Source organism: Loxodonta africana, chromosome 2 (genome assembly GCF_030014295.1).
Source record: "Loxodonta africana isolate mLoxAfr1 chromosome 2, mLoxAfr1.hap2, whole genome shotgun sequence".
Lineage (NCBI taxonomy): Eukaryota > Metazoa > Chordata > Mammalia > Proboscidea > Elephantidae > Loxodonta > Loxodonta africana.
In genome coordinates this window covers 155,571,754-155,588,781 of record NC_087343.1, presented here as the reverse complement: position 1 = coordinate 155,588,781, position 17,028 = coordinate 155,571,754, and the positions used below count along the sequence as shown (strand labels likewise).

Genomic DNA, 17,028 nt, shown 5'->3' with positions numbered 1-17,028 from the left:
ATTTTCCTCTAGGTAACAGAGGGAAGTCCCTGGGTAGTGCCAATGGTTGATGTGCTTGGCTGCTAACCAAAAGTTTAGAGGTTCAAGTCTACCCAAAGGTGCCTCGGAACAAAGGCCTGGTTACCTACTTCTGAAAAATCAGCCATTGGAAACCCTATGGAGCACAGTTCTTCTCTAATACACATGGGGTCACTGTGAATCGGAGCTGACCTCACAGCAACTAGTTATTTTAACGGAGGAGGAGAAAGGAGCCAGGCAATATGAGAGTGTGTACATTTTGTAACAAACAGGGTAGACAGTGGGTGAGCCTGCCATCATCTACCATCATCTCTCCTCCCTCTTTCAAGAACATCATTCCCAGCAGACAGCTTTCTTTGGAGGGCAAAGAAAAGGGAACTGTATTTCTATGTTTTGATTCATTTGAGGCTCATCCCTGAGGGTTCTGTGAGATGAATGAGCGTAACTTTCCATGGCTAACTGTCCTGGCGGCTGGGCCCTATTGGCAAAAGCCTACTGTTTATTTACTTTTGTTCGTGTTATTTTTATTTCAGTTCAGCTGCAGCTCAGTGCGGAAAGCGTGGGGGAGGTGTATATAAAGGGCACCGAGACTGGCCAGTACTTGGCCATGGACACCGACGGGCTTTTATACGGCTCAGTAAGTATGATGTTGACCTGCTTCCAGACACGGCCAAGGTTTGAGGTCTACAGAAATCTTGTTACATTGAGGGACGCAAACTGCAAAGCAATAATTAGTCTCTGTTTGTTATTCTTTCCAGTAGGACGCAAACATTTTTTTAAAAGTTTCCTATGGTCTTCTCTCAAAATACTTAAATGTGTTATTACACACACATGGAAGAAACTTTGATTAAAATTTTAGTAATTCATCACTCATTTGAGAATGCCTAGTTTCACTTTACTCATTCATTCTAGAAATGTTTCTTGAGCACCTACTATGCGGCAGATACTGTGCTAGGGGCTGGAGGTACAATGATGACAATCCAAATCTATCCCTGCCCTCACGCAGCTTACATTTGGGACAAACTCATCTTTTTAATGTGCTCTAGTAAGACGAAGTATCCTCCTTCTTATTCATTTATAGACTAGTGAAATAATACCTGGGTGGTGGTACAATGGTTAAGTACTCGGCTACTAGCCAAAGGACTGGCAGTTTGAACCCACCCTGCAGCTCTGCAGAAGAAAGACCTGGCTATCCATTCCCCTAAAAATTACAACCTAGGAAACCCTATGGGGCAGTTCTACTCTGTCACATGGGGTTGCTCTGAGTTGAGATTGACTCAACGGCACCGAACAAGATACTTTAGATCATTTTGGAACAAGGTGGGATATAATATTTAATTGGATGACTCTGCTACATCTAGAGAAATAGTCCAGGCATTAACGTTTGATGTACACCGTTGGGTGGGGAGCTAAGCAGTTTTTAAAACGTACTCTAGTACCTCTGGGTCACTATAGGTGTGACTTATAAGCTTTGTACGAGAATTACAGAGCCCAGTAGTTTATACGTCATGCATAAAACTTAGAAAACAGCCCCTTAATTCTAGAAGAGTCACCTAAAAGGATGAAAAGTTTAATACCTTAATTCAACAAATGTTTATCAAATACCTCCTGTGTCTAAGTACTGTGTCAGGTACTGAAAGGGACACAAAGATGAATGAGCCACGCCCCTGCCCTTGAGAAGTTGTTGGTCTAATCGTTTATTCAGTAGCTAAACTCCTCCACATCGTCTGCCCCTTCCCTCTCACAGTTAATGCTTCATACAGATTTCACCCAGTATATATTGGTCTTTGTGTGAGATGAATAGAAACAGAGCCTATCTGATTTTGTCCCTATTGGTATCTCTCCTAAAAGATTTAACTGGAAAGGAAGCTGAAGCCAATGGCCCCAGGTTTTGATATTACTTTTGGATTTCAATTATCCCTTTCCTCTGTCCTAACAGTTGGTAATTAAGTCTTGACTGTAATTCATAGCCCAAGCCAAAGTCTTCCTTGCCTTTGATGACGATGTCTACAAAATGGCAGCCAGTAGAGGGATGTGGTCTGGGGGCTCCCTTTAACTTATATCAAATTGTCAAGGACCCAACCAAGGCACAACAATTGGTCTCTAATTCACCTGGAGCAACAGAGGAAGAACGAGAGTCAGGAATAGGAGTAAGATATGGAATGCCTGGCTAATTGCTTCCATGAACAACTTCCTCCTTCGCCATGAGACCAGAAGTACTGGATGGTGCCCAGTTACCATTACTGAATATTTTGATCAAAGATTCTATAGAGGAATCCTGATCAAAAGGGGAAAAACACAGAACAGAATTTCAAATTTTCATGAACTCCAGACTTTCTGGAGCCATGGAGGCTGGATAAGCCCCTGAAACTACTGCCCTGAGATAACCTTTAAACCTTAAACCAAAAACATCCCCTGAAGTCTTCTTAAAAACAAATAATAATTTAGCTTAACTAGTAAAGAATGTCTGCCTTCAGCATTATGCTCTTTTAAGAACTATCTATATGGGATCAAATTGACAACAGCAACTCGAAAGATTAGATAGGAACCTTCGGGGGCAGTGAGTTTATGTTAATGGGGGAGGAACAACTCAGAAAAGGAGGGTGAGGATGGTTGCACAACTCAAAGAATGTCATCAGTTTCGCTGAACTGTACATGTAGAAACTGTTGAATTGGTGTATGTTCTGTTGTGCATATTCTCAACAACAATAAAATAAATAAATTTTAAAAAATTGCCAGGTGACAGTGGCACAGGAAACCCTCTCTGAAGCTGTAACCTCAGCCAAGATTTGGGTTGTGAATGCAGTTCTCTCACACTGCCAGCTAAGGGCCAGGGGACGGAATCCTCGGAGTGACAGGCGGCCTCTAGCATGATGTTTGTTGAAATACAGTTCAACTAGGACAGCTTGAAGGGGTTTAGAGCTAGGCAGTGGCTGCTACATAGGGGGTAGATTTTTTTTTTTTTAAGGTTGTTCTTCCAGGTGGTAATAAAATCAACCAATCAGTCAGTCAATAAATTCGGGCTCGTTGTAATTTAGTCTCATGCTTCTGCCGCTACGGTAAGTTGCTTGTCCACTCTGAGCCTTACCTAAAACGAGGATAGTAGTGGATAACAAAGGGGCCCTGGTGGCATTGTGGTTAAGTGCTCATCTGCTGACTGAAAGGTAGGCAGTTTGAACCCACCAGCCACTCGGAGGGAGAAAGATGTGACAGTCTGCTTCCGTACAGATTAGAGGCTTGGAAAGCCTATTGGGCAGTTCTACTCTGCCCTATAGGGTTGATATAGGGTCGTTATGAGTTGGAACTGATTCAGCGGCATCGAATTTATGGATAGCAACTACCTCATACAGAGCTGGTTGTTGTTAGTTGCTATGGGGTCAGCTCTGACTCACGGTGACCCCCTGTACAACAGAATGAAACATTGCGTGGTCCTGTGCCATTTTCACAATCCTTGGTATATTGGTATTTTTGGTATACAGAGCTTAGGAGGGCTCAGTGAGACAATACACAGAATGCACCCACCCACTGGCACACTGGAGACAAGCACTGGTAGCTATAAGACAAATAATTGGTTTATAAATACCTTGCCCTCACTGCTTCTTACATTATATATTACAGTTTTATGGCTTTTCCCCCCTTTAAATCAAAAGAAAAAAAATTTTTTTTTTTTTTTTTTTAAATCAGGCTCAATGTTTATTATTCCATTCTCACCTTATAAAATATTGAGGGCTTTGGACTCCAGAACACCCTTCTCCCACCAGAGCTTGGGCTCTCACCGTAATTCACCTGAAATATTCACAGTGATTGTAATATATTATACATAGTAATTTTTGTATATTCAACATTGATAGAGAGAAGCTCTAGAATACCTCACATCTCTGCCTCCTGCTTTTAACCAGTTTTTGGTATTAATCTGTTTAGATTCAATTTTTTTTTGTGTGTGTGTATGGAAAGGATACGTACCTTTAAAAAATAAGTTTGAAAGTCTATATACCAAAATATTAATATATTTATTTCCGGGTGTGGTAGATAGGTGGTTTTATAATGTGTGAAGGTCTTTTGTAGTTTCTAAAATTTCTACCATGGGGTCTATGTAACTTATGTAATCGGGCAAAAAAGCATGCTAAATATAAAAAAGAAAACAATTAAAACAATAGGCATGACTCACTAGTTAATCCTCACGCCTTTAGCTTTGTACCACGGACATGACAAGTACTGACAAATCCTGGCTGAGGGACGGAACAGCCTCCGATGTGGCCTGCTGACTCAGACTGTGACTCAGCCATTTTGTATGTGTCAGCTGCTCTAGAGTATTAGGGACATCAGGTGGGGAACGTGGCCATCCTTACCTTTGTCACAGATCGGGGGTCTGACGCCCACTGAGGGGCGTCACAGGGGGAGCGCTCCCATCAGGGGAGTGGGCAACCCACACAGGTCCAAAATTGCCTAGCTCGCCACCCCTGACAGTGTGCATCAAACACTAATGTCTGCACTGTTGCTCTAGACACAGCAGAGTCATCCAATTAAATATTATATTTATACCCATCTGGTTCCAAAACGACCTAACGTGTCTCACCCAGTTGTCATTTCACTAGACTATAAATGAATAAGAAGCAGGATACTTCCTGTTACATGGTTACTTACTGATAAAAACTAAACTTTACTGAGTGCTTTATATTATCTGAAGAATCATATTAAATTCAACATGTAGCTGGTCCTCACCTATGATTTGCAAGGCTCTGTGCTAGACATGGTGGGGGAGCCCAAGCCAACAAGACTCCATCCCTTCCCTCAGTAGAGCTTTACAGTCTAGTGGGACAAGCATGCCCACCAATAATTAGAGAAGAATGAACAATATGATTGGAAACCACCATAAATGTCATCGCCAACCTCTCTGGGTGAAGAGATAATGTAGAGCTAAGGCACCTTGTATCAGGGCACTAGATGGACAACAGTGGCCCCCAGGGCTCAGCAGAGACCTGTTTTTATATTTGAATGAATCCAGACAAAATAAACGTATTCTAAAACCTTGCAAATACAAAGTTCCAATAACTGGGATTCCTCCCACTCTCTAACAGATGCATTACAAGTGAACAAAGTAGTGGTTGGTAGATATTTTTTAAATAACTACACTATTCAAAGGAAACCCTGGTGGCGTAGTGGTTAAGTGCTACGGCTGCTAACCAAAGGGTCGGCAGTTTGAATCCACCAGGCGCTCCTTAGAAACTCTATGGGGCAGTTCTACTCTGTCCTATAGGGTTGCTATGAGTCGGAATCGACCCGACGGCACTGGGTTTTTTTTTGGGGGGGGGTTACACTACTCAATATGTTACGGCTGTCTTTCCAGTTTAATAAACACAGTCGTAGGATTCCACCACACACGTACTGCTGTGCATTTCACCAATCACCTTTTAATGACATTTATGTTATTCCAGGTTTTTTTTTTTTTTTTGCCATTTTATGCAATGCTTCAAAGACCATCCTCGAAAATACATTTTTATACTTGCTCAAATATCTCCTAAGGGTAAATTCCTATAAGGAAAATTGCCGGCTCAAAGGTGAGGCATATTTTAAGTTGTGATGCATATTACCAAACTACTCTTAGAAAGTCTGCACCAATTTATCTCACCAACAGTGCATAAAGGTGCCTCTTCCCCACACTCTCATCAATACAAGGGCTTATAAATCATATTAATCATCTTTATTAATTATTCATCTTTGTAGATAGATGTTCTAGCCAACATATAGGTAATTTTGTTTTAATTTTCATTTTTCTTGCTAGTGAGATTGAACATGTTTTCACAGGTTTATTACCCATTTGTAAAATAATGGAAAAAGCTTGCGGTCTTAGTAATGTCATAAATCTGTATTCACACAGCCTTACTATGTCTCTGTCTGTCTACGCACATAAAGAGATGTAGCAAAGGATATTCACCAACTGCTAACAATTGCTTATATCTGAGTGGTGAACTTTGGGGTGGTTTTTCCTTTTCTCTTTATTTTAAGTAACTTTGTGATTTTTGAAAGAACATACTTTCTTTACAAGTAGCAAAAAAAAAAAATGCTATTTTCATTTAAAAACAAAAGCTTCATTTAAGCTCCAGGATCTATTTTATGTTTAGGACAAATTCTGCACAATAGTCCATGTTCATAACAGCACAGAGATAAAACCCTGATGCTGTTAGTGAAAATCATTGGCGTGAAAAAGTAGTCTTTATTTTTTTTAAGTCCAAATGTGAGATGCCACTACTGCATCACAGACTGGTTTTGACTATTTTGAGTGTTTTTCGTGGTCATCCGTATGTGTAAGGCCTCTACAGAGACAAAAGGCCCAGCCCTGCCTGCAAGGTGCTTGTAGTTAAGCAGGAGCCCCCAGCTGGAGACCCCAGAGTCCTGAAAATGGCAAATGGAAAGGGAGCTTACAATAAGAGCTAACACATATTGAAGGCTCATTAGGTGCTGGATGCTAAGTCCTCATTATAACCCTCTGAAGTAGGTTCTATTATTATCCTAATTTTCCAAAGAGGAAACTGAGGCACAGAGAGCCTCAGTAACTAGTCCAAGGTAGCACAGCTAGTAAACCAAGGCGCCCCTTTTAAAACTACTTGCTAATGGCTGTACTCTCTTTTGGTTTTATCATTTTAGCAGACACCAAATGAGGAATGTTTGTTCCTGGAAAGGCTGGAGGAAAACCATTACAACACCTACACATCCAAGAAGCACGCAGAGAAGAATTGGTTCGTTGGTCTCAAGAAGAATGGAAGCTGCAAACGCGGTCCTCGGACTCACTATGGCCAGAAAGCAATCTTGTTTCTCCCCCTGCCAGTCTCCTCTGATTAAAGAAATCTGTTCAGGGTACTGACCACTCCAGAGGAGTCTCACGGGGTCCTCATCCCACTGACCCCCAGAATGTTCCCTTGACCATTGGCTGCACTAACCCTTGGCCCACAGAGCCTGAATTTGTAAGCAATGTGCTTCTAAACGCCCAGCTCACCATTTTGCAAAGCCCTTTACCCCAGCAGTGTTTGGAACAGAGGGGACCAAATTGCTTCTAAGGGCCAACTGGCTGGCCAGTCTGGGTCTGGGTTTGGATGTCTGGTTGCTTCTGGGCAGGCTGCAAGTTGAGCCTCTCAATGCAAAGGTAGGGCCAAATGAAGTGTGTTAGGGGGTCTGCCAAATGAGTCATTATTAACTGTGTACAATTTTCCTCTACTGAGCTAACTCTGTCTGCTGTTCCCCCAAACATCTGGCCTGACTCCCTTTCATCTTTCCAATACTCCACAAACATTCCCAGACCAGCTCAGTGCTAGCTCAGAGGAGGGCAGTATTCCACAAGTAGGAACAGGGAGGAAGAAAGGATTTAAAATGGGAAGGGGAAATTGGCTTTTGGTGGGCAAGTTAGGAAGATGGGATCTCGATGCGGACTAAATGAAGGCGGGAGGCCCAGCCAGAGGGAAGCAGAGGAAATCCATAGCCTTGGGAGTCATGAAGCCTTCCTTGACTTTCCCCAAGGCTGTTCGGCAGCAGGAAGCGACTGCATGATGTCAGGTGGAGAGGGTGAGAAGTGGGTTTTTGATAAGGGCAGAGATGTCAGATGTTCATACGTTCATGGGTACAGGGAGAGGGTGTGTGAGTGATGAGAAAGGAAAGGAAACATTGGCAGAGAGGGTAAGTTAGCCACTCAAAGAGGATGATTTTAGAAGTGAAAAAGAAAGAGAAATGACACCATGGGTCATGCTTGGCCTCGGTGAGCAGGGGCTTTGGGATCCTAGCGCAGTGTTTCCCCAACTCTGGGATCTTGTTTAAATGCAGATCCTGATTCAGTGGGTCTGGGTGGAGTTTTGGCATTTCTAACAAGCTCCCAGATGCTGTTGCTACTGCTGCCCTCCCCCGCCAAACTTTAACTAACCAGTACAAGTGGCCATTGAGTGGGATCCAGCTCACGGTAACCCCATGCGTGTCAGAGTAGGACTGTGCTCCATAAGGTTTTCAATGGCTGTGTTTTTGGAAGTATAGCGCCAGGCCTTTCTTCTGAGGTGCTCCTGGGTAGACTCGAACCTCCAACCTTTCAGTTAGCAACTGAGTGTGTTAACTGTTTGCACCACCCAGAGACTTCGTACATTAAGGAGCAAGGTCCTCAAGAATGTTATTCAAATGAAGGTGGCTCAAAACCTTGTCCCTCACCTTGCCTCAGCCTCCCCCTTAAAAATGCACACCTCATACACCTTCCCAAGCACTGCAGGCAGCATCTATAGTAGTTATGTCTGATTAAGGAGCACGGCTTTAAGGCACTCTGGCCTGGTGCCTTCACAACGCCCATTTAAAAGATATACAAAAGCTGACTTCAAAAATGTTAAACTCTCACACACAGCTTTTCCCCAGAGGCCATATTTGTGTTTCAGTTACTTGTATAAATATGCTTTGCACTGCAAGTAAGTCTGACCCAAGGTGGCTAGCAAATTAGAAACACCATTCGTCTTTGACCTATGCTACCGATGCCATGGAAAGCCTTTAATAAGCCATCTAAACTCATTGTGAGCCTGTATGTTTTTATCACATTTACAAATATATAGCCCCACGGTGGCTAAACTGATTAGCATTCAGCCACTGAGAAAGATAATAATAGGATACCATGTATAAGCTACTCAGTTATCTTCTATTTCTACTACATTTTCCTACGAAATGAGATTTTTCTTTGTCTTCCACTGTACTGTTACCAATTTTACTTTGAAAACGGAGACTCTTAAGCAATGATGTGGTAACTTTGGATAAAAACTGATGGGAGGGTTAGCTCGTGTTTTACAAGGAACTGAAGTAATAATCAGTTGAATAATAATTCCTTCGTAATTGAACTGCCGTATTTAAGGAAGGGAGGAAAACGACAATTTGTGGAAGCTCAAAGTGTTAGTGCAAATTGAGGAACTGATCTGAGTAAGTTAACATTATGGCGAATAATATCATTATGCATTTGAACAGCAAAAATGATTTTACAGCTTTTTTGTTTTTTGTAACTTGGATGAGACGATTTGGTTTTACTTTAGTAAATCTTTGCAGGCGAGTTGGGGGATCACGTAGTACGGCTTAATATCACTTTACTATGAGGATTTGGCCAGAAAAAGGTACCCAGAGAGGAAATCCAAGATATTTATAACGGTCCATAATTTTTATTGTATGAATCAGTTTCAAGTATAACATTGGCCAAGAAAAATTAAATACCATTGCTGACAAAAAAAAAAACGGAAGTCGGTGGTTTCAGAGACCCAGGGCATTGTAGTAGAAAACTACTGTGACCTCGACAACCTTACTCCAGTCATCATTCAATGCATATTTTTTACTAGCCTGCTGTGTGGCAGGCACTGTACTGGGTTCCTTGTCTATCTGGGACCTTGTCTGTCTGGGACCTTTTCTGTCTGGCCTGCTGCTATATCCTCTCCCAGGGCATTATATTTATGTGGATTTATTTCTTTCAGTCAAGTAAGAAACTTAGACTTTGTAGGTTCCCGCTGAACAAATGGCAAGTACCAGAAACCCAGGTTTTGGAAGAATTAGCAAACCCCAGCCTAAGATAAACTTCTAACAAAGTCTCAGAGGACATGACAAGATAAATCTAACATTTTCAACTACGGAAATGTGTCCGCTTCAGGGGGACTGCTTTCAAATCAGGAAAATAATCTGTCAGCTCCTGTAAGAAAGAAGTGGTGGGCAGTTCCTGACTCCGTTTTGAACATGCTCTAGTTTCTTCACCGCGGAGCCCACCCACTGCTCGCTCTCTTCCTTAATTGAGTCTTGTAGTGAGTCTCTCTGTCAGGTACCTCTCAAGTGGGTTAATTTTCAGGCCAACTGTTAGGAGTTACCTGACACTTCATACAAAGTGTTTTTGATTCCTTTCGCTGTGGTGGTGGTTCTTTATGTTTCCTTGGAAGGAATGAAAATTAAAGCCTCCTACGTGCACTTACAGAAGACTGACTGGAGCATAACCTGTTAACGAAGATCAAGGTCCTTGCTTTGTGTTGTGCGTGATGGAGCCCAAGTCCACAGGCTTGCATTGCCTACTGCCTCAACCAACTGTGCCCCCGGGCTGCAAAGCAAGCCTCTGATGATGAAGACGCCTGTCACTTTACATCACTATCTTTTTTTTTTAATATATATATATATCATAGTCTGCACCTTACAAATATTAATAAATGGTCCATTAATCGGTGATAATGCTTTGGAGTTTCTGAGCATCTGAGCGTCATCTTTCTACCAGAGGGTTTACCTTACTACCCGAGGGGCCGCTGCTTTGTTTTGTACACGTGTCTTAGCACCACGCAGGAGACTTTAAAGGCTGGCCGGAAAAGCTAAGGTAGAAACACTTGTCATTTTGTTTGAAAACCTAAGGCAATATTGGTGACTTTCTAGGAATCCATTAGGGAAATATATGCAGGAAATTCGTCCTGAAGAACCAGGAATGATAAATAACTCAGTTTATACTTTTTCGCCATATTCTAAGCCATGTGAAATTATGCTACTATTACAGGGCTTATGCTGAGGCAAAGATACTGCGACTGAAAAATATTTTAAGAATTTATTTACAATTTTAAGTCAGCAGCAAGAGGGTGTATCTCTTGCCTCTCAAGAGTCCTGATACGGGGCTGTAGGCTGGCTCATCAGGTTGTCTGGATTATCACACTAAGCAACATCTCCTTTACATACACTTCTGAATCTACGACTGCTCATTCTTCAGAGAGGGTACACCACTTCTTAGCACAGAGTCAGATCTCATACACACTCACTCACACACACATACATTTGCATGTGTGCATGCACACACATGTACTAATATGCATACTCACACATGCACTCATACACACACTCACACATGCACTCACACTCACACAGTTGCTCACATTCATATGTGCTTATACACACACAAGTGCACTCACACAGTCACTCACACACATTCACATGTGCTTATATACACTCACACATGCATTCACAACACACACGCACATATTCACACACTCACACTCATACACGTGGTCACACACACACTCATGCACACGCTTACAGTCACACGGACATGCACACACACACACGTACATACATGCACTCACCCACATGCGCACAGGCCACCTATAGAAACAGTGGGTCAGTGTTTGCTTACTCTAGTAATTACGTACCCTTTTTTTTAAAGTTGCTTAAACCAGTGTTTCTGTATTTTTTGGAGCTTGATCCACAGTCAGAAGTACATTACAATCCAGCACACACATGCACATACACACAACTGACATGAAGATATTTTATAAAACTACATGAGATGTGCTCAGATTTTTCTATTATACTCCACTAAAAAACACTGGTCAAAGATCAATCAAGTTGATTTCATAATGCTAACGGGTCACAACTACAGTTTGAAAAACACTGGTTTAAAGCAATGGATCTCCTTCCCAGAGACTGAGAGACCCAATTAGGAACCTGGGTTATGACTTTAGTGTGACACAGTTTGTTCTTGAATAAACAAGACAAAGGGACATCCTGTTACCCAGGAACCATCTGCTCTGATGGCTTGATGAGTTGCGTTAGCCTGGTTTGCCACTAATCGTGCAAAATGAATGGTAACTACGCAGATGCCACAGATGCCTTCTGCTGCCTCCAGTGCAGGCCTTGGTGGATTCCTGCTCTCAGAAGACCTGGGGACTTTGGCCCCCTCCCCTTTGAAATTCTCATCATTGTGTCTTGAGTTCAGTCCCTCGCTAACTCCCACAGTCTTCACTTTCATTCTTTCCTCCTGCCCCCCAAATTCCTATTTCATAACCATTCCTAAGCTAGGCATAAATAGTAACCTGAACAAAACTCAAATTCTTTTTAAAAAGTCCAGACTCACTGGACTGGTAGAGACTAGAGGAGCCCCGAGACTATCGCCCCAAGATACCTTTAAACTTTGAGCTGAAACTATTCCGGAGGTCACCCTTCAGTTAAATAACAGATTGGCTCATAAAATAACATCACCCATGAGGACTGTGCTCCTTTTTAAAAAAATCATCTATCTGAGACCAAATGGTTAACATTTACCCTAAAGCAAAGATGAGAAGGTCAGAAAGGGCAGGGAAACAGATCTACCAGAATGGAAATAATGAGAATATGGATACAATGTAGAAAATGTAATCAATGTCACTGAACAATATGTATAGAAATTGTTAAATGGGAACCTAATTTACGGTATAAACTTTCACCAAAAACGCACTAAAATATTTAAAGGGGAAAAAAAAAAAAACTAAGCCAGGAAAGGGCTATAAACCAGGGCCTCTGAGCATCTCTGTCTCACTCCCTTATCATTCTCCGGAAATTACCCTCTCACCTCTTAGTTACCTAAAAAAAAATTTACCTTTCATGACTCAGTCATAAGATAGATGCTGGCGATTTTAAAAGTACCTTCTTTCCTTAACCAACTAAGCAAAGTAATTTAATGCCCTAAATGTTTGAGGGTGTTAGGGTGGCTGAGAACTGGCCCCTTATGGGTGAACTTAAGGGTAAACAGAAAAATAGAAATGTCCTAGATTTACATATTTATCTGAGTGGTGTTCTGTTCGCCATGGAGTGGGTAAAAAAGAGAGGAATCTTCAATTCTAAAAGTTTTAGGGGGTCTTTGTTATATTAACCAGTATGGTAATGGTGGCACAGCAAACAAACATGTGTCTTCCACTGCAGTTTCCACAAATTAACAACAATTACTTTCAGGAGCAATAGTAAGAATGCAAGGATATTTAAGCACAACCCAGCAGTGGGATTTGTATGTTCTCGATTTCGAACTTAAAAAAACAACCAACCAACCAGTTGTCATCAAGTTGATTCCAACTCATGGAGACCCCATGTGTCTCAGAGTAGACTGTGCTCCATAGGGTTTTCAATGGTGACTTTTCAGCAGTAGCCCTTGAGGGCTTTATTCTGAGGCACCTCTGGGTGGACTTGAACCGCTAACCTTTCGATTAGTAGCTTATCGTGTTTGTACCAGCCAGGAACTCATTTTCAAAATCACTAGGTATGATTTGTTTGACATCTGTTAAAACCCAACTCATGGCTCATAAAAAGAGGCATTCAGTTCCTTCCTACTCTACTCCCTAAACTTGCCTCCCACCCCCAGAAGAAAGTCCCTTTGCCATTGGTTCTTCATAAAGTTTACTCTAAAATCCAGTCAGAGAACTTAGAGCTTGAGGCTTGGGGATCTGACACCTAGCCCTTCGACCCCAACGATTCATCTAACATTCTCTCAAGTTACAAGGGAAATGTACTAAATGACTTATTGGAATCTTTCTGTAACATTGTACCCACTTTGCAGTTGACATATTGACCATGGCATACTACACTGTTAGCTTTCCATCCTGGTTATAAAATTAAAAAGAGAAACCAGGTCATGCACAGCCTGAAGCCAGAGGGTTGGTTTGCTTTATGAAATGTATATATTATAGGACCTAGTTTTGGGGTTCTCTAATGGGCCTGAGAATGTTTGTGATGTGGGAAATAGGCATTTCCCAAATTGCTTCCTTCCCTCTTAGTTTCCCACTGTCACAGAGGCTAAATTTACACATTCAGCAACTAAACATTGGTGTCTGTTTTATTACATAAATAAGGAAAACCTCACCATGTCCTTGATGTGCTTTTCTATCAGCCTTAATGAAGGGTTGGGCACTTCCTGTTTCAAACTGTGTTAAATTTAAGGATTTGGTTCACTTGGCTGAAGGGTTTGGGGATATTAGATGTAGACAGACAATTTGTGCAAATCGTCACAGAAACACACTTCGTTGTGATTTTCACATTTTGTGTTTTCCTGTCTTAATTTTTTTTTTTTTTTTTAAAGTCTGGGCCAAAGATGTATACAGTTGCAAAAGTTTAGATTATTTTACCACTATGCCTCAGCCAAATCTCCTTGTTTTCCAAAATAAGTTATAGCAATGTTATTACATAGTAATTTGTTTTGTGTGGATCTGAAAAACAGGACTGCTCATAGCCTGGCAATGTCAACTGCGTTAAAAGTTCAGTAATTTCCTGTGGAAATGAACAGTAAAATCTACAGCATTTTCAAAACAGAATACCTGTAGTAGGAACACTGGTGCTGGCCTGGAAATGGTGCTAGTTTTAGGACTAGCCAGATTATTTCTGATGCAGAACAAAATGGAAAATCTAGGATAGTTGTGCAGAGAGAGCAAACGAAAGAGGAACTTATTTTTATATGCTTGGTGTTATTGGAATCTGTCACGTGATATTTAATTGAGGTGAAGACAAGAGATGGGTTTTCTAGATTGTTTGAAAATGTCTAACTTCCAGGCAACCTTGAATACCTGGGAAGAGTTTGACAAGGCAGAGAGCCACCCAGTTTAGTCCAGACTTCAAGAATAAGTTGCAAGTGAAGCATCTTTCTTCAATTCTCTCACTATTCATTCATTAATTATTAATTATTAAGTGCCTACCATTGGATTGGAGTTGCTGAGTGGCACAAATGGTTAAGTGCTTAACTACTAACCAAAAGGTTGGTGGTTTTAACCCACCCAGAGGGTGGAAAGGCCTGGCGATCTGCTCTGAAAGGCCACAGTCCTGACAACTCTATGGAGAATGGTTCTACTCTGCGCATACAGGGTCGGCTTGAGTTGGAATCAACTCAACGGCAACCGGTGTGTGTGTGAGACACTGGATTAGTCAGGGTCTATATGGGAAACAGAAACCATACCAATAATTTGAACAGGGAAATTTTAATGGAAGAAGTAGTAACAAGTAAAAGGGAATTACAAGGTCCTTTTCTCGAGGATGAGAGCCCAACTTCATTGGAAAAAGTCTGGTTGTGCCCCGTTCGATAGCCAAGTTCACCGAGGTGCTTCAGAAAGCTTCCCACTAGGGTGCTGGTGAAAAACTCTCTGAAAGTCACCTGCTAGGGTGCCAACGAAATTTACTGGAAGGTGCGAACCACTAAGTTTCTTGCAGGTTGCTAACCATTGACCACTAGCATCAGGACCAAGTGGAAAAGCACAGGAATCTGAAAGGAAAGCCCCTTCCTCTTGCAGTGTCTCTTCAGTGCCCTCTACTGACAAGCCTTACGTTGCATCAACTGTTAGGTGCCATTGAGTGAGTTCGGACGCGTAGCGGCCCCATGAAACGTTGCCGGGTCCTGTGCCTTTTGTTTGCTTTTAGCAAAGGAGAAATGTTTACAGGGTCCAGTTACAATATCACAAAGCAAGACAAAGAAGAGTAGGTTTGGGGCAGGAAGGCAATACATGAGAACTGGCACAACCAAGTTTAAATACTCTGCTAGACACAGAGTATTCAAAGATGAGTAAGTGTGGGCCTTACCCTTAAAAGGCTTGTTTTAATAGTAGAGAAAGTCCCTAGATGAAAGTGTCAATTTTTTTTGGTTTTGTTCCCTTTAAAATAAGCTACTTTCTTTCTAAGCCCTTTGAGTTTCTTCCGAGAGCACCATGGATGTTCAAGGCAGTATCTTTACATATTGTTAAGTCATTCCCTAATTTAAATCAACTGAAATAGATGTTTTATATATATTCACATATCTGTGGAGACCTACTGCCAGAGTTAGAACCCTGACTCCTCCATTTACTGACTTAATAATCTTGGGCAAATTACTTAATCTATTTGTGCCTCAGTTTCCTCCTCTGTAAAACGAGGATACAAACAGTACCAACCTCACGAGGTTGTTGGAAAGATTCAATAAGATGGAGGCATGTATTTTCAACACCATGTCTGACATATGATAGGGGTTAAATAAACATTTGCTATTATTTTTATAGTAATTATAATTATATGTACAATAACAACATAGGGTTAAAAATAATCTTTTAGATTCTGCATTTAGCATTAGATTCACAGTTATCAATTTCTTGAGTCCATACTTGGGGAGACCTTGCTTCACAGAAGTTCATGTGAAAAAGATACCAGGGTCTTAGTTAACTCCCAGTTTATGCATGGGCCCACTTGTGGTAAATAATTACTTCTTCGCAGTTTGAGCAGGTCAGTCTGCATCTGGGCTATTGCTTCACATTCTTGATGCCATACATTAAGTTTGAGAATTTGTTTAAAGTGTTGTGTAGAGAGTGACAGGAATAGTGAGGGACTGGAAAAACACATATGAAAAAAAAAAAAAGAAAGAAACTAGGTTTATTTGGCTAAGAGAAAAGGAGATTAAAAAGTAGATATCATAACTCTTTTCAGGTGGTTGAATGGTTATTTTGTTTTTCTTGCTTTGGTAGTCAGCGTGAGTAGAGGTATTTGGAACTTAGCAAGGAAGTAGATTTTGCTTCAAAATAAAGGCAAAAAAAAAAACAACTTTCTAACAGCTAAAGCCATTCCAACCATGGCTTGGAGCACACCTTGCATTCCTATAGATTTTCATACAGAGCCTGGAAGGATACCTGGGGTAGACTCTGTGATGCAGTGCCTAGATCCCCCTTCAGAAATGAAGGACGCATTCTCCCAGCTACTGCAAGTACTGCTTGTAGACAGGCCTTAGTCATCAATACCCCTCAGGGATGGCCTCGACAAACAGACCTGCTTGCCCAAAGTCATAGTCCACATGAGGTAGTCTATATGGGTGTATAATGGCCTGGCCACTTTGCCTCAATTTCAGACAATTTTAAAGGGTCACCGCAGCTGCAGAACTTCCTACAGGGTCAGCTGAGGCCTCCTTTGAGAATACCTCAACTTCTCCCTCTTCTCTATCCTGCTTTGTTCATGTCCCTACAAGGGCTTGATCCCTAGAACACTCCTTAATCAACTTCCTGCATGCTAATCTTTATCTAAGAGCTTCTCAAGGAACCTAACCTGTGACAATACCTGTCCAGATGCTAGAAGTACTGCTTTGAGCTAGATAACTGAAAGGTCACTGCAGCCCTGTGACTCTATGAAGTCTTCGGGCAACTGAAGCTGAATATTCTGAGTCTACAACCTGTCTCCACTGTGTGCAATCCATGTGGACGGTCCTCAAGGAAATCTCAACCTCCTTTCTAGTCACCTGGCCTATGGCAAGGT

The 17,028-nt window shown here is 41.6% G+C and overlaps 1 protein-coding gene across 1 annotated transcript in view; it reads left to right on the top strand.

The window, feature by feature from the left end:
* The window catches only part of FGF1 (fibroblast growth factor 1), a 105,543-nt gene extending 95,287 nt beyond the window's left edge, over nt 1-10,256 (top strand). The window contains exons 3-4 of the mRNA XM_003404573.4: nt 552-655; nt 6,664-10,256. Coding sequence (XP_003404621.1) covers nt 552-655; nt 6,664-6,858 — 299 coding nt within the window. The 3' untranslated portion in view covers nt 6,859-10,256. The remainder of the gene's footprint in view (nt 1-551; nt 656-6,663) is intronic.
* The last annotated feature ends 6,772 nt before the right edge of the window (nt 10,257-17,028 follow it).